The 24,688-nt window shown below is 38.4% G+C and overlaps 1 protein-coding gene across 5 annotated transcripts in view; it reads left to right on the top strand.

The window, feature by feature from the left end:
- The window catches only part of UBE3D (ubiquitin protein ligase E3D), a 202,517-nt gene that overhangs the window by 102,146 nt on the left and 75,683 nt on the right, over positions 1 to 24,688 (top strand). For all 5 annotated transcript variants that reach the window (XM_027855266.1, XM_027855284.1, XM_027855274.1 and 2 more), the window contains one exon: positions 23,995 to 24,133. In XM_027855266.1, coding sequence (XP_027711067.1) covers positions 23,995 to 24,133 — 139 coding nt within the window. The remainder of the gene's footprint in view (positions 1 to 23,994; positions 24,134 to 24,688) is intronic.

Raw genomic sequence — 24,688 nt, 5'->3', positions numbered from 1 at the left:
TGAGAAATTAACAGTGCTCGACAGTCTCTAGAAGTGAAACCATTAAGGGGGCAAAAGGCAAGTCTTACAGTCAGTGGCAGAGTCTCCCGTTGGACCTTGAGGATGTCGGATACGATTCATCTTGGCTAGTTGTAAAGATTTCCAAGTTTAATGTCTCTAAAGGGCTTGGTACTTAGTAGCGGAGAATTGGACAAATAGGCACATCTGAGTGATATCATGGTGATCAGGAAATGATTCTGAAGGTTTTTCTGAGGCCAAAAAAAAAAATGAGAAATCTACTGGGAAGCAATTTAAGAAGGGCAAAGATTCTTTTCTCAAAAGTTAGTCAATACATTTGTCACAAAAGAAAATTTCACCGCAAAGTATTTTCCCTAAAAGGAGTTTAGCTATCTCAACAATAGTTTGTGTGTCTCACAAGGAAAGGAAAGTTACCTCTAAGGCAGCAAAGCAAAATAATGAGGAAGGAAAGCCCACGATGCCTGTTCTTGGGGGAGATGGCAAAGAATCACTTAGGTTTAAGCTACTGGCAGACCCTAGCTAATGTTGTTTACTGGTTACATAGAAACCCTCATTAGGTGAAACTATTTCAGAAAAGGTAATTGGTTCCTTAAGAACAGAGGTATAAATATATGAAGGTGAATGGCCAAATGCTTTGTGGCCAACTTTCACAACTTTATGTTGGTTTTTGATTATAATTTATTAAAAATATTATGGTGGAACATTGGTTGGGGAGCAACCTTATAAAGACACGTTGGAGTGTGGAGGAGAAAAGGAGCAGAGAATGAAGGCTTTGGGCAGAAGTGAAACTGGGATTAAAAATTTTAAACAGGTGCAATGAATTAACCAAAATGCAAAGTAGAAAGTTTGGGAGCTTCTATTCTGAAAAAAATCTCAAAGCAGCTGCAAATGGGGATGCAGACTGTATTTGGGATTGGTTTTAACTTGTAGAGTGGAGCAGCTGTTTAACAGTTGAGTTGCTAGGCACTGTCAAGAATAGAATATTATAATTTCATAGCAACCCAACTGTTAAAACAGCTGTTTGGTTTGATTAGCCTTAAAATGACTTTGCTTAGGTTGCTGGATCTAATGTGGTCAGAGTGCAAGATGGAATGGCTGTAGAGGATGTGAAGAAAAAGATCATCGATGGAACTTTTGTGTCATTGAGAATAGTAGCATATGAAGGCATTGACCCTTCAAGTTCTCAGTTCTTTTTAAAGAAAGTACATGAACAAAAATAATAGGCTTTTCCTTGGCTCCTACTTCACTGGAAAAATTTGAAGTCATTTTGCCCTAGTAAGTGTGAGACAATAAGAAAACCACTGGTCTTGGTATTTTAAAATAATGTCTGATTAGTTCTATTTAGACTTGTTAGTCTGTTTCTTAGACTAGAATAGACTGCATGATCTCTGCTGAAATCATACAAATCTTAAGCAGTCAGTGATTTTTATTCATCAGCCAAGAAGAGAACACTTTTATCAGCAATTATTGAGTACTCTCAATTTGAGGCCAACGCATTTTTAATATCTGGAATGATTTGATTGATGGGGATACTGGAGATGTTGAATTTCAAGGTTATAATCTTTAAATATGCCCCCAGGGGATGATCTACTTTGCTATTTCCTATTCTCCAGGGATAGCTGGGCAGGTGGATTTAATCTAAATCAGATTAATTTAAACCCTTGGTTAAGGTAACTTGTTTTTTGGGGGATGGGGAGCCAAGGGGAGAAAGATTCTTAAAAAATGAAATTTCATTTGGTATAAGCTTGGGAAGCAATCTAGAGTCATCAGTAGGGAACTGATTTTTAAGTCAGCAAAGCCTGTGTTTAATTCCTGCTTCTGACACATGTTGACTCTGTGACCCTGGGCAAATCACTTAACCTCTCAGTGCAACAGGCAACTCCAAGGCTGGAAGTGAAAGAGAAGTTGCTGATCTACATTGGTAGATGGAGTTTCCTATCTGGGAGTTCCCTACACTGATGAGGTCAACAATACCCAAACCAAATAAACAGAAACAGAGAAAGAGAGAGAATGTGTGTGTATCACAATTCAAAATGTAAACTTCATCTTAAAAACAATTCGTTGATGCCCTTTGTTTTTATAATACATTAATTTCTGAATATATCTATCCTGCCTCTCTACTTATTGAACTATCCCTTGTAACAAAGGTTTTAAAAGAGAGGGAGAAATTTTGAAGGAATTATGATAAAAAATTCTGTCCACCTCCAAAGAAAGAAGTGACGGAGTCTAAATGGAAATCTAAGCATACTTTTTAAACTTTCTTTATTTTTCTTGTTTTTTTTTTTTTTGGTTTGTGTTTTCTTTTGAAACATGGCTAAGATGGAAATATGTTTTGTATTACTGCACATGTATACTATATCAAATTGCCTTCTCAGGGAGGGAGGAGGGGAAAGAAGTAGGGAGGAAATTTGAAACACAAAATTTAAAAAAACGAATGTTAAAATTGTTTTTACATGTAATTAGAAAAAAATTTTTTTTAAAGAGGGGGAAAAGCATATGAGAAAACCAATGAACACATTGACTGTGTCTGACATTACATTCAATATTGCACACCCACAGTTCCCCACTCCCTTTGTACCAAAAGGAGAGAGCATTTTTTTTTTAACTCTTTTGCTGGGTCATGTTTGGTCATCATAATTACACACTACTCAGTTTTTTTCTTTGTTGTTGTTTTGTTTGTTTGCATAATTGTAGTTATTCTGACTATTGTTTTCCTCTTGGTACTATTTATTTTACTCTTTATCAGTTCACATCAGTCTTTCTATTTTTCTTTGAATTCTTCATATTTGTCATTCCTATGCTGTAATAATATGCGCTTACATTCATATCTCACAGTTTGCTTAGACTTTTCACATTTGATGGGCACCTACTTTGTTTTCAGAACTTTTAAAATAGAAAAATGCTGCAGTGAATATTTTGGTATATATTCATTTCTGTCTTTGACCTCCTTAGAGTATACCACACCTCGTGGTGGAATCTCTGGGCCAACAAATATTGATATTTTTGTTTCTAATATTGATATTTTTGTTTCTGTTGTTAGCAGAATTCCAAATTGCTTTCCATAAGAAATGAAAATGGTCAGAACTAATTCACGACTCCACCAACTGTGTATCAGTATGCTTGTGTTTTCTGTAACCCCTCCAACAATGACTCTTCTAGACTTTTGCCATCTTTGCCGGTTTTCTGGGTGTGAGAGTAAAGCCTCAAAGTTGTTTCAATTTGTGCATACACTACAGTTTTAAAAAATTGATTCTTTTTGTTTTAAAATTACAGTCATTTCTAGATATACCCCTACTTTTCTTTGTTTCTCTCCATTTTTCTCTCAACTTCTGGGCCTTTCTTTGTCACAAATTGTCAAATAAAAGTAACCAACGTGATTACAGACCCTGACGCCATATTCACCATTCCACACCCCTAATTCCCTAAGAAAGAAAGGAGGTACATTTCCTCATTCAGATTTGTTTTTTCCCCACACACTACATTTTAAGGCAGGAACTTGGTGTTTTCTTCTCAAATGAATTTTACAGCTACATAACAGAGTGGAATAGATAATTTGGTTATTTTATTTACTAAAGTTAACTGAAATAGATAATTTGTGAAGTTATTAGGAGAAGAAAACTGTCTGCAGTTGAATTAGATTGTAAAGTCCCAGAGGGTAGGGAATAACATCTTATTTTTGTAATGTTGCCAACACTTTAGCACTGCACTCTGTATACTATGGACAGTTAATACAAGTTCATTCAGTATTAAAGGAAAAATTACTCTCATATTTGGAAGATACTTTTATCACCCTGTATTACTTTAGAAACATTGCCAAAAGAGACTTAATACTTTTATGTAAGCCTCCTAATCAGTCTTCTTGTTTCCAGCATCTCCCCTCTTTAATCTATTTTGCACATAGCTTCCAAATTCATATTCCTAAAACACAAATCTGAACATGTCAGCTCCCTCCTAAAAATCTTCAATAGCTCCTGATTACCTCTAGAATGAGAGTTCTTAGGGTCTGTGAACTTGAAAAATGATAGCTATTTGAATATAATTGGTTTCCTTTGAAATTCTATGTATTTTATACATTTAACAACATGATTCTGAGAGTGGGTCCGTCCATGGGTTTCATCAGATTACCAAAAGAGAACCATGATACACAACAAAAAAAAAAGGTTTCATGGATAAATGATAAAACCCTCAGTTTGGCATTTAAAGCTCTACACAAGCTGGCCCTCACCTACCTTTCCAGCTTTGTTTCATCTCCTTTCCCATATTTTGCCTGCAAGTTAAACTGGCCTGCTAGTGGTTTCTGGCAATGGCATCCTTTTTACTAGCTTAAATATTGTCACACAAATGATTTCCCACATGTAGAATTCCCTCTCTGGTTACTTCTACTTCATAGAATTACTACCTTGCTTTGAATCACTTTTGCCTCTCTTATGTGAAACTTTTCCTAATCATTCTCCCCAGGTCCCTCCAAGTTGTTAGCACTCTTTACCTTTCGAAATTATTTTGTATATGCTTTTTCCCCTTATTTCTATACATGTTATATCCCTCAGTAGGAAGAAATGTGAGTTCCTTGAGGCAGGATTTGTTTCCTTTTTGCCTTTGTATCTCCAGGGCCCAACATGGTGCTTGCCAAGGAGGCGTTTAATAAATGTTTGTTGTTGAATTGAACTAAACCAGCAGTTTTATGTAGTCTGGATATTTTATTAATAAAATGTAATTTTTAACAAAGATTTTTTAAAAGCACACGAATATTTGATTTTTAAAAATTTTAATTTTATGTGTGAATTTAACGTTGCTTTACCAGGGTCATCATGAGAAATTTAAAGTAGATATTCTTCCATCGTCTTCAAACTGTTTATTCATAAATTGAGAAAAAAGGGAATTTTTCCTGCTTTTCATTCCCAAACAGTTTATGCAGAATGAATTAGTCTAAAGAAGATAATACCTGCTAACAACAAGCCAACAAAACAAAATTTAAAACTCCTTGATAATAACTAGTTTTTGTTTGGTTTGAGTCTGAACTTGTGATTTTATCCCTGTGTAGAAACTGCCCTTTGATGGACCATCACTTCTTGTAATTTCTAGTCTTTGAGAATTTCGGAGAGTACTGATTTGCCAGCAGTCACACAACTAATATGCATTAGAAGGCAAGACTTGAACCCAGGTCTTCTGAACTGCAGCTTGTTGTTTAGTTGACTGCTTGTGTCCTACTAACTCTTTGTGACCCTATTTGGGGTTTTCTTGGCAAAGATATTGGAGTGGTTTGCCATTTTCTTCTTCAGCTCATTTTGCAGATGAGGAAACTGAGGTAAACAGGGTTAAGTGACTTATCCATTGTCACATACCTAGTAAGTGTCTGAGGCTGAACTGGAACTCAGGTCCTTCTGACTCCAGGCCTAGTACTCTATCTACTGTACCACCTGGCTACTCTGGATTCTAATACTGCCCTTTATCCATTTGCATCATTCTGATGAATATAAGTGTTGATATGACTTTCTCCAATTCACTGATGCAGCTTTCATCTGTAAATACATTTTTTGAAAGATTTCTTATATTATAATTAATACTATGTAGGGATGATTACCCAGGTCCTCCCTATTTTTTTCTCCAAATCCTCATGCCAGATATTAAGGATACTGGCCCCCTAGTGAGCTGGAGGTAATTCATAGTCAGTTTTTAGTATTTATAAAAGGCACATATACTAATATGTTACATCAAGCATTTTAAAAATGCTCCTAAAAACCAGACCTATGATTTTATTGATGTTGGGTATTCCTGGTGAGGCACTTCCTCTGCCATTAGAGACCAACATCTTGTAGTCTTAGAGTGGCCTGCAGGCATTGAGAGTTGAAAGAATTTGACCAGTGCGTTATATTCACTTTGTGTCCAAGGTAGGATTTCTACCCATGTTTTTCTAACTAGGAGGTCAGCTCTTCCCCATTCTGCTGTGTTGCTGCCTCTCCATACAGATCGCTCAACATGGGGCTTGAACCTATACGGGCCGCACGCCGACCTTCTGCCAGTCATGCGCCAGTACCCACTTCTCTTAAAAGAAGTACACTACCAGAGTCTTACCCACGCCTGGGTCTTCAGTTCTGAGCCGGATCACCACACAGAGACGAGCCATCGGGAGGCACCAACACCAGAGCTTTATTCAGAGGCCAACACAGCAAACCATCATAGCAAGCCCAAGCAGCAAGGCCAGAGCAACAGGGCAGGAGCCAGGGGAGAGCGCACGTGTGTGATCTGACCACGCTTGATCCTAAGTACCTACTTAGCCCCTCCTCCCCAGCCCGCTACTAGCCAATGATTGTAGGGTCAGAGACCGGAAGGGGCTGTCTGAGTTTAGCACACCAAGGGGGAGGGAGTGACGTAGGAGGCTAGGATTGGATACAGGAAGGAGGCATCTGGGATTGACGCATAGACAAGAGTACGTGACCTAGGAAGTCAGACTCAGGAGGGGACTGGGTCAGTGCTGCACAAAGGGACCCGGAGGTCAGGAAGGTCACAAGAGGCATCTGGGGATGACGTTGCATATAGGGAGGGGACTAAGCAGAGGGAACTCAGTCCTCTGCCATCCCACTCCCACGTGGCACCGCCCCTTGCCTCAGGAGCTCAGGCTTGGCTACTTCCTTGCACCCAGCTTATCTCATAGCACTGCCCAATTGCCTCATGGCTTCTCCGTATCCAGCCCGTCCCAGTACACACGACTCTGCCTACCACAGTCCCTGCCTCGACTTCCAAAATACCCAGATCTTACCCTACCCTTGCCATAGTACCCAACCTGGTAGCTGCCAACATCAGACAGTCCCTCACATGAACCCATGACCCTGAGTTTAAGAGTCCCCTGCTCTACTGTGAATCAGTACTTTTTATTATATCCAAACTCTGATTGCTGCACTCTTTTATGTGATGGTGGGCACCTGTTTGGATCAGTATTATTTGGGGTTGTGCTATTAGCTGTCATTTCCACTGGCATCTGTATAATGGGTGCCGGCAGTCCTTTCTTGCATTCTTCAAGTACAGAACACCTTAACTGAGAAAGGCCAAGGTCTCCCACTGCATCCCAGGCCATCCAGTCATCTTGACTTTTGTCTTGCCACTGGACTTCAGTGACTCTGGAGGAGAGAGTGAGGCTGACAACTTTTCTCAGCTCTGCCTCAAATCAATTCACTCAGAAGTCAAGACATCACACTTATCATGTCATTGGTCCTCTTTGAGGTACGAACAACAAGAAGCCTTTCCATATGATTTAGATAGAATTTCAAGTTAATGTTTCTAAAATTTAAATTATCTTGCTAATTTTTTTTGAAAAAGTAAAGAAAGTTGATAAATGATAACCACAGCTAATGTCAAGGTTCATTTTACTTTGTGGCCTTTTTTTTTTTTTGAGTGGGGGAAGGAGATTTAACAAATATCCTTTACAGAAACAGCTAACAAGTATTAAGATTAGACTGATATTTGATTTTTACTTCTCTTTTCTATCATTCTTCTACTTGATGATGGAGGTACTATTGAGGAATGAAATGGGCCAGAAGCAAATATCAGAAGAAGGTTTTACAGTCTCCAAACTAGATAATTAGCTCATGGATAATTTTTTTTTTCGAGGCAGTTGGGGTTAAGTGACTTGCCCAGGGTCACACAGCTACTAAGTGTCAAGTATCTGGTCTGAGACCAAATTTGAACTCAGGTCCTCCTGTGTACCGGCCGTGCCGACCTTCTGCCGGCCGCGCGCCGTACCCCCTCTCCTCCTATAAGGAGCAGGCTACCAGAGTCATACTCACTTCCGAGTCTTCGGTCCTCAGCCGGATAAACACACAGAGATGAGCCATCGGGAGGCACCAACACCAGAGCTTTATTCAGAGGCCATCACAGCAAGCCATCACAGCAAGCCCAAGCAGCAAGGCCAGAGCAACAGAGCAGGAGCCAAGAGAGAGCGCGTGATCTGACCACGTTCGTTCCTAAGTACCTACTTAGCCCCTCCTCCCCAGCCCGCTTACTAGCCAATGATTTGTAGGGTCAGATACCGGAAGGGGCTGTCTGAGTTTAGCACACCAAGGGGGAGGGAGTGACGTAGGAGTCCAGGACCGGATACAGGGAAGGAGGCATCTGGGATTAGTGCATAGACAGAGTACGTGACCTAGGAAGTCAGACTCAGATACTGGGAGGAGGGGTCTGGGGTCAGTGCTACACAAAGGGACCCAGGAAGTCAGGAAGGTCACAGGAGGCATCTGGGGTTGATGTTGCGTATAGGGAGGGGACTAAGCAAAGGGAACTCAGTCCTCTGCCGTCCCACTCCCACGTGGTACCGCCCCTTGCCTCAGGAGCACAAGCTCCGCTACTTCCTTGTACCCAGCTTATCTCACATAGCACTGCCCACTGCCTCAGGACTTCTCCGTACCCAGCCCATCCCAGTCCACCACGACTCCGCCTACCACAGCCCCTGCCTCGACTTTCAAAATACCCAGATTCTACCCTACTCTTGCTACAGTGCCCAACTGGCAACTGCCAACATCAGACAGTCCCTCACACTTCTGATTCCAGGGCCCGTGCTTTATCTATTGTGCCACCTAGCTGCCCCTATGGATAATCAACAGAAGCCTCTGTTTCTTTACCTGGCAGAAAACCACCTGACTTTTAGCTAATGCAGTCAGTCATAGGGACTCTTCCCTCCCACTACCCTCCCCCATTCCCCCAGCGGTATTTAAGGGCCTTTCAGAGTTCACTTTAACTGATAGATAACAAAGCATAAAATCTGAACAAGGCATGGTGGAGGGGGAGTGGGAAGAATTGACAGTTGAATCAAATTGTAGGGAAAGATGACAAGGAAAACAAAGAGTTAAGTGAAGGCTGGTTTATCATTTTGCTGCACTTCTCCCTTCAGATTTCCAGGTTCATCCAGTGTGTCTTTGCTCAGGGCTAGGCTGAAGGAGCTCAATTTGGTTTTCTCCTATTAAACCAGTTTCTAGCATTAGAGTGCCTTCTGTCCTAATCATCCCAATAATAAATGATCCCTTGTTTTTAGTAGCACTTGTTGCCCTCAGGCCCATAATGCTTTCTAGAGAGGGTCTTATGAATCTTTCACACATGCCTGTGAGAGAGCGAAAAGGATGATAGTACTTTATTTGCTTGGGCATTTTCTTCCTTTGAAAATCCTCCCCTTTTGCCTCTCTGTAGTGATGACAAAATAAACCATTCTCTTCTGTCCTCCCCCTTTGTTTCTGGAGCAGTCTAAAGAGCTTGAATGACCCTATTAAGCCTTCAGAAGGAAAATTATGTTCTTGGTTATAGCATCTTTGAGCCTGGAGCAATTTGACCATAATTCCCCTTCTCCCTTTAGTGGTAAAATATCTTCTAATAAAAAAGGGGTGGGAGTAGAGCATGTTGTGAGTAAATACAGTGCTACCTTAATGAATGAATTATTTGGTAGCAAAGCTCCTTTACGACAAATTCTATCTTACGGTTTTTTAAAATTATATTAAACCTATGTGATGTGTGATGCAGTAGAAAAATCACTGTATCCGGAGTCAAACTTGGAGTCATGGTATCGGCATTCCAGTCCTTGATCTGCAATATAACATGGGTATTATCCCTGGGCAAGTCACCTCAATGGACCTCAGTTGTTTCATCTGTAAAATGGTAGGTCTGGACTAGGTGACTCTAAGGCCCCTTCCAACTATAAAATTGTGATCCTGTGATCCTATTGTGATAAAAAATATATACTTTTCATATTCAGCATCTGTTTAATTCCCATCTAGGTGAAGTTAAACCAGGCTGCAGGATCTTGTGTCATTAAAATTCCCTTTGTGTTCTCTTCCTCGTCAGTAATATTGTTCTTTTACCTCTTCCCTGATCTGTGTAAGGTCCTGGAGGTATTTACTATCTCATTTTTGGGATTTGTATTAACAACACTTAACAGGGCTTGGCACAAAGATATTTAATAAATGCATGTTGGTTGATTAAAGAAGAGAGTCTTATCATCAGTCGTGTATGTTTGACTGTACTTTGATGTAAATACATTTTAGTTGACTTTTTTTCCTTAAGCAGGCACTTTTTAAAAAGTCTTATTTTGAACTATGGAGCCGAAGAGATGGTATTCAGTCGAAAAGAATTTCAGGCATCAGTTAAAAAAAAAAAGTAGAGGAGAAATTTGGGCGAGCAGGAAAGTAGTTGGTTTATTCTTAGGTCCTGAAGTTAAATCTGATTTAGATAACTGAGGTTAGCTTGATTGGGAGGGTGGGGTAGGGAGGTAGAGGAAAGAAGGAGCTTTCCCTTCTACTCACCTCAGAAGTTTCTTTTTTTTTTTTTTTGGAGGAGGATGAGCTCCAAGGGATTTTGGGCTATGGCCAGATTTTGTTAGGGTTTTTTTTTTTGTCTGTTAAGGTAGTGTTTATTTCATTTGAGGGGGAAATTGTTCCATGATCACTATGACAAGAGCTGAGATCTAGGTATTTAGAGATTACAAGCCCAAAATCCCTTGGAGCTCATCCTCCTCCAAAGAAATAGAAACTTCTGAGGTGGGTAGAAGAGAAAGCTCCTTCTTTCCTCTACCTCCCTACCCCACCCTCCCAATCAAGCTAACCTCAGTTATCTAAATCAGATTTAACTTCAGAACCAATATTGGAGGTAGAAAAGCTTGTAATCTCTAAATACCTAGATCTCAGCTCTTGTCATGGTGATCATGGAACAATTTCCCCCTCAAATGAAATAAACACTACCTTAACAGACAAAAAAAACCCTAACAAAATCTGGCAATTGATGTATCGTGTGATAAATCTTCTCCCTTTGCTCAAGCAGACCATTGACTAGGTATAACAAAAGTCAAAATTAACACCAAATTAGACAGAAGGATAAAGACAAGAACAAGATTCTGTGTACTGTTAGAACAGTTTTAACTCAAACTATTTAAGTAAGTTATTGACTCTGAGAAGCATGAAAATAAAGCTATTGAATCTGATTATACTTTTTAGAGAAACTTAACCAATATGTAACACTCACTTTAAGGAGGCTGAGAGAAGCAGGAAACAACTTCAGTTTTATCACCTTGCCAAGTGGAGAGACAGGGTAATGAAGGGCACTAGAGGTTTAAAGTGTAAGCATATTTGCAAAATATTACAGATTGAGCAGGATTGCTGATGATGCTGTGTTGATCTGAGTTAGTTGGGTTTGGTGACAGAGAATGTGTTTAAGGGGGTAGTATGAAACAAGACTCAAAAAGTAAGTGAGAACCAGATTGGGGAGGGGAAGAGGAGTAATGTCTAATGAGGCCAGAGCAAAGTTGTGAAGGACAAGAATTACACAGGATGTAAAGGTGTGGATGGGTTGCAACCTATTGCAGTACAGGTATTACCCATATCAATTTGTCCTTCTCTTATCCTCCCAGTTATTGGTGTTCTTCCTCCCCACCCCCTGAATATGCCTCGTATTTACTCTACACAGATTTTGCATATTTTCTTTTTCCTCTCAGTAGAATGTAAGCTCCTTGAGGGCAGGGACTGTTTCATTTTTGGCTTTGCATCCACAGTGCCTGGTACAGTGCTTGGCATATAGTAAGTGCTAAGGAAATGGTTATTCAAATTGAACTGAACCTTTGAGGTCATAGGTCCATTAGAGTGAAAAATGGGGAGATAACATGGTCTGGCAAAACACATTAGATTGAGAGTCAGGAGACTAAGAAAAGGTGAACCTCTGGATCCCTCCCATGTCTAATATACTGTGAGAACTGTGTTTTAGTCTAAGCTCAAGTACTAACTAGTATTGTGGCTTTGGACGAGCCACTTTGCCTTTCTTAGCCTGTTTCCTCAGCTGTAAAATGATGAGATTGTAGAATATAATCTCTAAGGTCTCATCTGGCTCTAAAATGCATGATACTTTGGATAAATAAGTTTATAATTGCTTTACATCCTCTTAAAAATTCTAAATAAATCTTTTTTGATATCTTTTGTTTTTGCATCACTGTTTCCTCCCCCTCCCACAGAGTTATCTCCTTTACCAAGGAATTTAAAAAAGAAATTAAAAAATATCAGTAAAACTAACTGATAAATCAAAAAAATTTGACATTAAATTCAGTGTTCCACAACCACAGTCTCTTACCTCTGCAGAGAAGTGGGAAGGATATGTCTTCTATCTCTTCTTTGGGAGCAAGTTTCATCATTATAATTTTGCAGTATTGGTTTCAGTTATTTCATTGTTTTCCTTATGTTCATCGATGTAGCCCTTTGTACATTGTTTTCCTGGTTCTATTTACTTGACTTTGCAGCAGTTCATGTAAGTCTTTTCATGCTTCTTTGTATTATGTTCTTTTAGCACAGTAATATTCAATTATATTCACATACCACAATTTGTTTAGTAATATTCCCTGATTGATGGTTATCTACCTTGTGTCCAGTTCTTTGGTAGGTAGGTAAGTAGAGAGATCGAGAAATAATGCAAGTATTTGTTAAGTACCTACTCTTTGTGAGCCACTATGGGAAGAGCTAGAAATACAAATAAAGCAAAAAGAAAAACATAAAATGGTCTTGATCCTTTAGGAGCTTACATTTTAATGGCAGCTGGAAAGTAGGGAGGGGAGCGAGAAAGATATTCACACAAGGGCAAAGTGGAAAAATCTAGAGAGTAGCAGAGCTGGGAGAGAAGTAAGCATGGGCACTTCCTGAAATGATGATCCTGGGTAGGAACTCACCAATTAGAGGAGGGGGTCACAGGAGTAGCGGCATCTCCAGTGGGAGAAGGCTGATGATGTGGAGTTGGAAAAGTCTAGAGAGCTATATTTTTGTGTATGTGGCTGGTGCTTTGGGGTGGGCAGATGGGGGCTGAGGGAGTTATATGCCTAACAGTGGAATCTCTGGGTACAGACATTTTAGTCACTCTCTTTAAATAGTTACAAATCATTTTCTGGATGGTTGGACTGTTCAATTCACAGCTTTGCTGTTTCTTAAGAGAGATGGTACTATGTAGTATTCTCTGATGGTCTGTGATGATCATTTTTATGGGCTGGCCTCTTCTACTATTAATATTTTATAATATGACAAAATCTGTATTTGTGTTTTGATGCCAATAATATTTATACTTCATAAAAATATCTCACCTCACTGATGTCCCACCAGTTACCAAATCAGTTTTCCCATCCATTCATTCTTGATCATTCCCAGTCATTGCCTTATTCTCCTTGCTTTGCTGAAATGGTCTACATATGGAAAATTTGAAAGTCATTGCTAAAGGATATTAATCTTAGTTGTTTGAGATTGAATTCCCTCTCTAAAAATCTCACCAATTCACTGGATGACTTAAAGAGAGGGATCAGCAAAGTACTGTCCACAGGTCATATTTTGCCAACCTTTGACTTGAATGTTTCAATTTTTTTCTCCTTGAGTCTTTAGAAAAAAATTTTCTTAAGGAATATATCATGCCACTTAACAGATCTGTTGATAGACCACTCTCAAGTTTAGAGGTAGAAATTGAGTGATTTATTTGATCTTGCTAATTCATTTAAAAAATGCTATTATTCAGATATGGTTTTAAATCCTCTGTGTTTCAAATTCCACTTAACTTTTCCTAGCATACCTAATAGCTAGATATAAGGAGCGTGCTTTTATACAGTCAGCAAACCTGAGTTTTATGGAGTCCTAACTGCTGCTTATTGATGAAATTCAGCAGAGCATCCATTAGAGTAGTGTGCAGGTACCACTTCGGTATATCAGATTATGGTTGTAGTTTTATGTTAAGCCCTACTGTGTGAAGATCAATTCCTTTAATTTAAATTTAATTTAATTTAAGTGGAATTAAGTTACTATAACTTATCTCCAATAAGGCACTGTGGCTATTGGTTGTATTGAGAATTCTGGGTAGACGAATTTTTTGGTTTGTTTTTATTTCTTGGCCAAAATCACCATATGAAGTAGATTTTTCCCCCTTTTTTATAGATGCTGATGCTTAGTCAAGGTCAGTAAACCTTTTTTAATGGTTTGAGCACATAAAAACATTTATATTAAATTGAAGATCTTGGCTCATTTTAACTTTGAAATTAAATTTTAAAAATTACTTGCCTGTAAAATATTTAAATTTAAAACATAAAACTATGTCAGGCACGAATTAATTCTTAAATGTGTAGTATCATAGCTATATTTTCTGATGCTCCAGAGTCATTAAAGACTACTTCTCTGTGTACCTCCCTCTATCTATACACATTGAACTTCCTTACTTCCTTCCCTTTATATTAATTAATTCATTGATTTATTCATATTCAGTAAGTACACTCTGATGCAGTTTCCCATGAGCTTTGATAGTACTTTGTTAGTATTTAATGTGTGTGCCATATTCTACTTGGTATTACGTTTATTTGTGAGCACATCTTATTTCACCCAAAGTATTTTAAGCTCTTCACTTGAGGGCAGGGATCATGCAGCCTCTGCATCTCAGCTAGCCTAACATATTGACTTTCATAGAACAATAACAATAATACTTGTAACAATAATAGTTGAAAGTGCCTGAGACCGATTTTGAACTCAGGTCTTCCTGACTTTTCCTGACTGGGGCAGCTGGGTAGCATAGTAGATAGAGTGACAGGCCTCGAAGTCAGAAAAACTCATCTTCCTGAGTTCAAATCTCACCTCACACACTTACTATCTGTGTGACCCTGGGCAAGTCACTTAACTGTATTTGACTCAGTTTCTTTATCTGTGAAACGAGCTGGAGAAGAAAATGGCAAACCATTCCAGTATCTTTGCCAAGAAGACCCCAAATGGGGTCATGAAGAGTTTGAACATGACTGAAAACAACTGAAAGTTGTTCCTATTATGTGCCAGGCCTTGTACTAAGTGACTTTTACAAATATTATCTCATTTGATCCTCACAACAACCCCTCAAAGGTAGGTGCTATTATTATCCTCATTTTACAATTTAGGAAACTGTGGCAAATAAAAGTTAAATGACTTGCCTAGAGTCACTCAGCTAGTAAATGTCTGAGGCTGGATTTGAACTCGAGTCTTCTTGATTCCAGGCCCAGTACTCTATTGACTGCACCACTTAGCTGCCTCTAAATATAGGATACTTGGTACAGAGGTAGTAGAGGCTAAAAGAGGTAGTGCCACTATTATTCTTAGTGAGAATCTATTCTAATATCATGTTTACTAATTGAGTTCATTGATTTAGAATGGGAAGCAACCTCAGAGATAATTTAGTCCTTATTTTATGGATGAAGAAAGTGAAGTTCAGATAGGTTAGGTAGTTTGCCCAAGATCACATAGGTGATAGCAAACTTTGACCTCCTCTCTAGCCAGCTCATGGTCTAAAAGTTGCTGCTGCTGTTTGTCCTTTGTACTCAAAGAGGACCATTGACATTAGGAAGGTGATGCCATGACTTGCACGTGAATTGGATTTAAGTGATGGAAGGCCTTGCAAAGTCACCAGCCTCACTTTCTCCTCTGGAGCCATCTGGGCCCAGTGGCAAGATATAGATCAGTATGACTAGAGATGGCCCCGGTCTAAAAGTACACAATTCTGGAATAGCCATTATATCTATAACTATTCTAATTGTTAAAACAAGCTTGATTTAATTTTTATAGTGGTGGTTGGTGCTCATCATGTCCAGCACTTACATACTCTTCTTAAAGAAAGTATTTATGGTTTTTACTGAGTCAAGGCTTCCATCAGGTTTATAAACCTTTAGCTACTTTCAGTTCTCAGTCATGAACCATATTTTCTAGTATAATTTTTGCTGTACTCTCTCCTGCCAACCTTCTTATTGAAGTTACAGTGTCTCAAAGTGTAGGTGAATTTAATTGGAAATCCTTCATAGAATTTTTCTGTACTCTCCGCAACACTTATTATTGTATAAATTGTAATTGTCTTCATAGTAGTCTATTTGCTTATATTTATCTTGAAGAGAGGAAAGGCAAGGTGACCAAGCATTCCATGTAATTTTTTGTTTATGTTACCATGTGTAGTGAAACCAACCCCACCAACTCCTTTATTTATGTCTCTAATGAGGGCCTTGGAATTGGCCTTCATTTATAATGCGAATGCCAATATGGGTATTATTCAGTTTCTCCAATATTGCAGAAACTCCTTGATTGTTGGGTAGAGATGATATATTGAAAGTATCAACAACCAAATTAATATTACTTGGCAGAATAAAACCTTTATGATGCTTAGTATTCTCTGCCCCCCTCCTTGTCTACTGCTCTATCACTTCAAAAGCAGAAGTGAGCCACACAGGACGGAAGACCATTTTGTATGTTTAATGAGTTACCATCTCCAAAAAAATTCATTACTTGGTGGCCAGTGTTCTGATAATGGACCTTTCTACACTTAGCAAAATTATTCCTCAGTACAACAGATACAGTCCATATCTGGGCTCATCTTAGAAGACTTTTCAGTTTGGTAGAACTTACCAAAGTTTTTGCTTTACTAATGAAGGCTTTAGTACAACAATTCAGCGTCACCTCTATACCATTAGGAGGCATCAGAATAGATTTTATTAGAGGTTGACAACTTATGACACGTGGTGGAACAGTGGTCCTTTGTCTATATTTTGATTTTTCAGTACTAGTCTCATCTAATAGTATTTTCATTCTAAGACTTTTGAAAATCATTGAAGCAGGTCTCAACCAAGGTATGACTCTTTCCTCCTTTCATTACACTTTTCTTTTTTTCCTCAAAAAGATAGTGCATACTTTGGGTTAGATATATGTTGATCCTTGAACATACCCTGGAATTTACTTTCCTAAATAAATTCCCGATATCTTGTTTTCTTGTCATCCTTCATTCCTGTAAAAGTGTTGCACAGATTCAGCACCTAGGACAGTGCCTTTCATATTGTAGGCACCTAAATGTTTGCTTTGATGAATTTTGCAACTGCATGACCTTTTACAGTAAAACATTCATTCATTCAGCAAACATTTATTAAGTGCCACTATGTATAAGGTCCTGGGGATACAAAGACAAAATGAGAAATAATTGTTGCCCTCAAGGAGATCATTTATTTATTTATTTATTTATTTATTTTTGACGAGTTAATTGAGGTTAAGTGACTTTCCCAGATTCACACAGCTAGTAAGTGTCAAGTGTCTGAGGTCAGATTTGAACTTAGGTCCTCTTGTCTCCAGGGCCGGTGCTCTATCCACTGTATCACCTATCTGCCCCAAGGAGGTTACATTCTGCTGGGCTAACACTGTGCAAAAAATATTGAATCGAAGACTGAAGCAATCTCCTCTTACTGTGTTGTTGTTTTTTGTAACCTTAATAATATAGTTGTCTTCATTGTAAACATACACACACGGATGAAGATGCTTGTCCAGCATTACAATAAATAAGGGCTAATACAGTAACTCCAACTTAGCTCTTCTGCCTCCAAGGACTACCTTACATTTCTATGTCATTTTATGATTTTCAAAACAATTGCACTCATATGATCTCACTTGAGTCTTGTAACAAAGGTAACATGATGCAGTGGAAAGAACAGCAGATTGGGGGTCAGGAGATCTGTTTTCCTGTCCTAACTGTGGTACCAACTAGCTGTGTGATCATAGACAGTTCTCTTCATCTCCCTGAACATGAGTTACCTCATCAAAAAATGATGGGGCTGTCCTTGATGGCTGCTTTCATCTTTTAAAGTGTGTTCTAACAACCTGTGAGATGGGCAGGGAAGGAGTTATCTTCTACTATGAAGATGAGAGAACTGGGCTTAGGAAGGTTAAATGACTTGTTCCAAATCACATGACTGGTCAGTGGCAGAGCTCCAACTAGAACCCAGGTCCTTTCACTCCTTTTTCAGTGCTTTGCAAAATGCTAAGATGCCTGTATTTATCAGTGAAAGGGACCTTTCAGCAACTTTGCAAACATTCTATCATTTCAACTTCACTGGTGATATCAGCTTCCTAGTCAGTCTTAACTCTACTCTCATAATTCATTTTTATTCACTTCTTGGTGAAACATTTCCATCTTGTAAAATTTTAGGATAATCATGCTAAATGTCATTGGGGCCAAGTTGCATTGTAACAACTATAGACATAAATAAGACAATATCTGTCTTTGTAGACTGTAAAGAAAGAGTCAGTGGTTGGTGGGGGGAAAGAAATAGCGGGGGGGGGGAGAGAAAATCCAAAGGCTAAATTACTAGAGGAAATCAAGGGCAAAAGTAGAAGGGTTACCTTTGGTGAAGGTAGGCACCCTCCTAACCTTCCCCCACTCCAATACTGGAGCAAAGGAGGAGAAAATGGGAAATGTTGATGGGGTTAGTTAGTTGTTTTTTGTAACCTTAATAATATAATTGTCTTCATCGTAAACATACACACACGGATGAAGATGCTTGTCCAGCATTACAATAAATAAGTGCTAATGCTGTAACTCAAACCTAGCTCTTGTGCCTTCAAAGACTACCTTACATTTCTATGTCATTTTATGATTTTCAAAACAATTGTACTCATATTAGGGAGAAGAAAGTGCTAACAACAAATGGCCTCCATTTCCTCATGGCTTGAAGAGAGAAGAGATTTGGGAAGTATAGTAGGAAGCTAATCAGGACAAAATAATCAAAACTGAGTATTATGACATTATAAAGAAAAGCCTTGATCCTAAGGAAGACATATGAGACTATTCTCTCCCCCCCCCATCCTTTGCAGGGGTTGGAATCCATAGGTATGAGACATTGCAAATAATGTTAGACTTTTTTGATATGTTGATTGGTCTTGTGTGGGGTACAGAGACCCTTATCAATGAATCGGAGACTCAGAGATAATAGCAAAAAGAAAAATTCATTTATTAGCTTTCTCCAGAAAGAGCTCCCTCAGAACACCAAAAAATTGGCGCTGACTGAAGAGAGCAGAGGTGTGTTCAGATCAACAGGTTATATAGGTCCTAGCTCAATCCCCTTCCCCCCCCTTCCTCAGGACTCATTAATGCAAGCTCTGACGGTACAACAATCTATTCGGCAATCTACCCCAGCAACAAAGAACAAGGACACTTTTTACAACTTGCCTGGAGACAGGAGGTTTTCTTTTTCTTTTTAGAGTAAATAGTTTTAGAGAGGGAGGAGGAGGTCTGATAAAGTTGAAAATCATGTTTCTTTACAAGGTCAACCAGCTGCAAGTGTTTCAACAGAACAAGAAGCAATTAACTCCCTGAGGAGGCTTCATTCCTGAGAGATTCTCAGAGATCATCTCTCACAATCTTATTGAATGTTTCCCTCTCTTAAAATTCTTTGTTGTAAGGGTTAGTTCTTTGGGAAAGACAAGTGGAATGATAGGGTAGGCGCTGAAAAAACAAAAGATATCTATAAAAATCTGTTTGAAAAAGTGAGCCTTCAAGGTATACTTTGAAACCTTTTTTTCTCTTTTTGTTATTTTTTGTATGGGGGAACATGGCTAATGTGAAAATTTATTCTGTATGACTTCATATTTGTAATGAATTTTATATTTCTTGCCTTCTCAATGGTTGAAGGAGGGGTCAGAGAAGGAAACAATTTGGATATGAAAATAAAATGAAATTGAATAAAAAAAGAAAAAAGAAAGCTTATCATAGGAGTGTAAAAAAGCTTCTGGGATTTATGCTAACAAGATACTGTTTGACTAGTACTTCAGGTCTGAGAAGAAGAAATCCCTGAGTTATAAGAAAACAGAACTCAGGAAGTTAGAACTGGCCGGGACCTTGGTCATTAACTAGTTCAACCCTCTCATTTTACGGATGAACAAACCGAGGCCTAGAGACCTGCAGTGACTTACCCAAGATTACATATATGTATGTATGTATGTATGTATGGATAAATGAATAAATGTCAGGTCAGGAACTGATATATATGTACATATACATATACATATACATATACATATACATATACATATACATATACTCTTTTGACTCCAACTCTAGGGCTATTTCTATTAAACTCAACTGAAAAATAAGCATTTTAAAATGCATTTAAAGAGCAGCTATTTTAACAATAGCCTTTCCTTTACCTTGAACTCCATAGAACTTTTATTCATGGAGCAAGAAGTTAAGTACTTGCCTTTCAATCCCATTCTTCTTTTCTACCTCATTGTCCTTCTATCATTAGCACTACCTGTTTTTAAAAGTGCTATTTGATTTTTCCTTCCCACCTTTCTTATCCTGCTCTTCAAAGTCATTCTTTTAAGTTGCAGCTGAAAGTATATAAAAGAATTTGTAGCAGCCAAAAATACCCCAAAACATTCAGAACAGAACAGCTCAAGACTAAACATAAACATGCAGTAGGTATTAGCAAATTCATGAAACTTTTTGTTTTTGATTTCTTTATGTAGGGTAAGCATTTCTTAGCTTTTAAGTAAAACCTCCTATCCTCCAGAGAACCATCATTCTGTAGAGTTGTTAATGAGAGGGTGGTTGCTTTGTAGGAAAACTTAGGTACATATAATTCACATGTACTTGTAAAATACTATTACTTTCTTCTGGAGACCTGTTTGTTTTTTTTTAACTATTGGTACTTAATATTGAAACCTTCTCTGTAACATTCATCTCAATTGTACGCTTCCCCCTCCTAAACTGGAAATGGTCTTTTTTTTTCCCCTGGTGCCTCTGTTAGCACTTTAATGTGCCTATGTCACGCTTTTATGGTCGCTCTGTGTTGCTGTTGTTACTGGTCCTTCGTTCTTGAAGAGGACCAGTGACATTATTGAGGTCTAGAGGTTTAGGGGTACTGGAACCCCAAAATCACAACACGCAGGTCCTACCCAAAAGAATTCGACCCAAATCTTCTTTCAGCCAGAGACAAAGTTTATTAGGGATAAGTCATACATGCCAGACTCTTAAGGAATCTGAACATTAGTGACATCCATAAGGACGAGTGGGCATGAGGAAATCTCAGTGTTTAAATGGGGGTCAGGGTGGATCTTATATACACTCAAATAATTTTGGGCGTTCAGAGGAGGGCCTGGGAGAAAGATCCTGAAGCTGGAGTGAGTTCAGGGGAGAATTCCAATTGGAATGTCTGGGAGGTTGAATAGACAATGGGAATAGATAATGAAGGGAACTGGGAGGAAGAGGTTTGAATGGGGTTTGGATAAGATCAAAGGTGGGAAATATACTAGGGCTTCATTAGGTTTTCAAAGGGAGACAGGGAGAGTCAATAAGGAAAGGCCATTGAGTGGAGTATAGCCTCAGGTAACCATTTGAGAGTAGAGTGAGTTTAAAGGTTTTCTGGGCCTGTAGACAAATGGGACTCAGATTCTTTTTGGGGCAAGGGGCAAAGGTCTCTGCTTGGGCCCATACCCCATCAACACTTGACTTGCTCTTGAACTGGATTTAAGTGAGGCAGAGCTGTGCAAAGTCATCAGCCTCACTCTGTCCTCCAGAGTCATCAGAGTCTGGTGGCAAGATCATTGGCAGTGGCCCAGGATGCAGTGGGTGACTCTGGCCTTTTTAAATTAAGGTCTTTCCCAGGTCTCAGTTTGTCTGAGGCTACACCCATTCAGTGACTAAGGGGTAAGTTAGAATTGAGACAGAAGATGGCCTAGTTTACCATATAAAAGTATCAGTTTGGGAGGCACCCTTTGAGTTTCTGGCCAGAATAGAAAATGATTGCTATTCGCATTTACTTTAAGCCATCAAAACCTAAACAATGAGCAACAGAAGTTTGGGTTAGGGCCTATTATTAGCCATTCAATGAAAGCCGGAGTGATTTGAACAAAACCTTGTAGGAAGAAACAGAAAGAGAAATTCAACTGAAAATAATTGTAGACAATATAAAATACTTGAGAGTCTATCTAGCAAGACAAGCATGCCACTAGACTGTAAGCCATCCAAGGTCAAGGACTGTTTCTCTTTTCAATTTTTGTATCTGCTCCAGGATTTAGCATTGATTTTTACACCATAATGCTTAATAAATGATTGTTGCAGTTGAAGTTTACTTGCATATATAGAACCCCACTTAGCTCCTCCAGTGTTCAGAAATAACTGTTTTGTGTTGATAAACCATGGCCCAAGTCCCCATCTGATGTGTCATTTTATTGCCAGACTTGCCAGAAACATATATATCCAGTTGTAAAAACATTTAATTGTTAGACATAATGTGGAAAATAACAAGAAATAAACCAAGCAGTAAAATATTCTCTATACTCTTATGCAAAGAGGTGTACATCTCCTATACCCTCAGAAAAAGTATAACTGAATTCCCCTTTCATCCCCATAAATCCCCAGAATAGCAGGAGGCAAATCACTTTGTATGCCATCTGAGAGGGAAATGCACAGGGTGTCAGAGGCCTGTATCTTTGCCTCAGGATGCCATGATACTTGCCCCAAATGGTCATCTTCTCTTTCCCTCCCCCAACATAGCCCCGTGTTTTGCCTCTTTCATTCTCTTAGTTCCTCTTTTCTTGTTTTTAAAGCTGTTTGCCATTTTGTTACCTCATTTCTGACCCAAGTATTGTGGGAAATGAAGTCTGCTGGAGAGATACCTCCTTTTAGCTATTTCTTTTGCCATCATCTTTAGACATGGGCAAAGGAGGTTTATGCAGTAAAATTCTATAAATAATTCTCCTCCTCCCTTCCTTTCTTTATCTGTCAGTATTAGCAGTCATCTACCAAAATTAAGTTTAATTGATTTTAGCTGTCAGGTATGTATATTAAAAGGATCAATGTTGATTAGAGGGTCTCATAGCAATTTCAAATTATGGTGATAGTCATTTAAATGTAAAAGGATTGTATCTTTCTATTCTAGTTAAACTGCTGTAGAAAAGGCATTTTTTCCCTCTAGTCCAGAATTCTATCATTTAGTAAAGATTTTATTTTCAGTCTCAGAGAGAAAACAGCAGACCACCCCCCAGCTATGCTTTTATTGCAATGTGAACCTTTTTGAAAAGTCAGAAACAAACAAAAACAAAAAAGCAAACAAACCAAAAAAAGTTCTTAAAAAATCTCTTAGGTCAGAAGTTCTTAACCTCTTTTGTGCCATGGATCTCTTTGGGAATCTGGTAGAACCTATGGACCCTCTCTTGGAATAATATTTTTAAATTCATAATAAAAATGCACAATATAAAAATACTCAGGATTGATAATAGTTATAATAATAAACAGCATTTATATAATACTTTAAGGCTTGCACAGCACTTTCTAATTATTCTCATTTTATTCTCCAACAACCTTGGAAGTTAGGTGCTATTTTTATCCCCATTTTACATATGAGAAAACTGATGCAGACGAGGTTAAATTACTTGCCCTGGGTCACATAGCTAACAAACATCTAAGGCAAGATTTGAACTCAGGTCTTTTCAACTCTAGGTCCAGCTCTTTGTGTTCATTGCACCTCCTAGCTGCCTATGGATTAGAATAGAAAATAGCTATGTTGAAATATAGTTATCAGAATTAAAAAAACAAAAACAACCGTTCATAGACTTCGAGTTGAGAATCCTTGCACTAAAGCCATGAGAGCCCCTTGTGGGGTGAAAGAAAAGAAAAGAAAGAAAGAAAAGAAAATCTTGTATTTTTATTTTAGAATTTTTGGGGATGGGTGAAGAAGGCGATATAGGGTAGGTGTTGGATGTGAAGACAATATTGAGTAAATGTGAGAGCTGACAATATAGAGTAAACATGACTCTAATAAATGAATTTTAGGGTACCTTAGATTTTGGCCTGGTTTCTATCTTTTTATGTCACATATGTGAAGTATAACTAGAATTAATGAGGCTACTTCCCCCAGCTGCACACAGAATCACTCTTATTACTTTATAGTCACACTTCATATATTTTTGAAAACGAACTGATGACTTGGAAAGAATTGCTTAAGCCCTGTCTTTTACCAGCAGTGCAGGGAATGTACCTTGGACAGCTGCTCCCTCACTCATACTCATATCTGTGGATTTTTTTTTTTCCATATTGTCATTGAGTTTTTCCCTTACTTTGAAAATTTTGACACTTATTTATTGACTCTGACCCTTTTCTTCTTGCATGTCAGATTGTGAGTTTCCTTAATCCAAAAGCATTCATGAAAATGTGAATATTGGTGTGTTCCAGGCTTGCCAGTTCATGGGAAAATGATATTGGAGTCCATTCCCTTGTCCTGCCTTCCCAAACCTGCTTGGAGCTACTGTTGATATTATCAAGGAGTAATGATTCTCTGCCGCCTTCTCTTCAATATATGAACTCCTTTCAGGTGAGAAACTGTTTTACCAATAATATGTTTATTTGGTTTTTGTTTTCATGTGTGTATTGATAAGGGGAGGAAATGATTTGTGTATATGTGTGTGTTTTCTATGTCCCTTTCTGAACTCCCTTATACGGTTTTCTGTTTTTTAAATGATTCATTGATGCTCTTCTCTTTCTTTTCTTTTTCTTTTTTTTTAAAGTATTAGTGTCACTACCCCCATAAAGAATCTGAAGTATTGTTGTTGTTGTTATTTAGTAGATTGCTGTGGAAGAGTCGTAGCTAGCATAGCTAGGCTCATTGTCTAGCCTGTATGTACATTCATAGCACCATGGTATAGTGAATAAAATGTTGGACTTGTAGGCATTTAGATTTAAGTTCAAATCTTGCCTCAGATGCGGAGGAACTGTGTTACCCTGGACAAATCATTGAAGCTTTCTAAGCTTCAGTCCTTTCTATAAAATGGAGATAGCAAAAGTATCTGCTTTACAAGGTAGTTGTGAGGCTCAGTGAGATTAATGTATGCATTACATTACTATAATGTAATGTACTTTACATTAATGT

The sequence above is a fragment of the Vombatus ursinus genome, unplaced genomic scaffold (genome assembly GCF_900497805.2).
Source record: "Vombatus ursinus unplaced genomic scaffold, bare-nosed wombat genome assembly UNPS02000582.1, whole genome shotgun sequence".
Taxonomy (NCBI): Eukaryota; Metazoa; Chordata; class Mammalia; order Diprotodontia; family Vombatidae; genus Vombatus; species Vombatus ursinus.
This window is presented reverse-complemented; position numbering and strand designations above follow the sequence as displayed.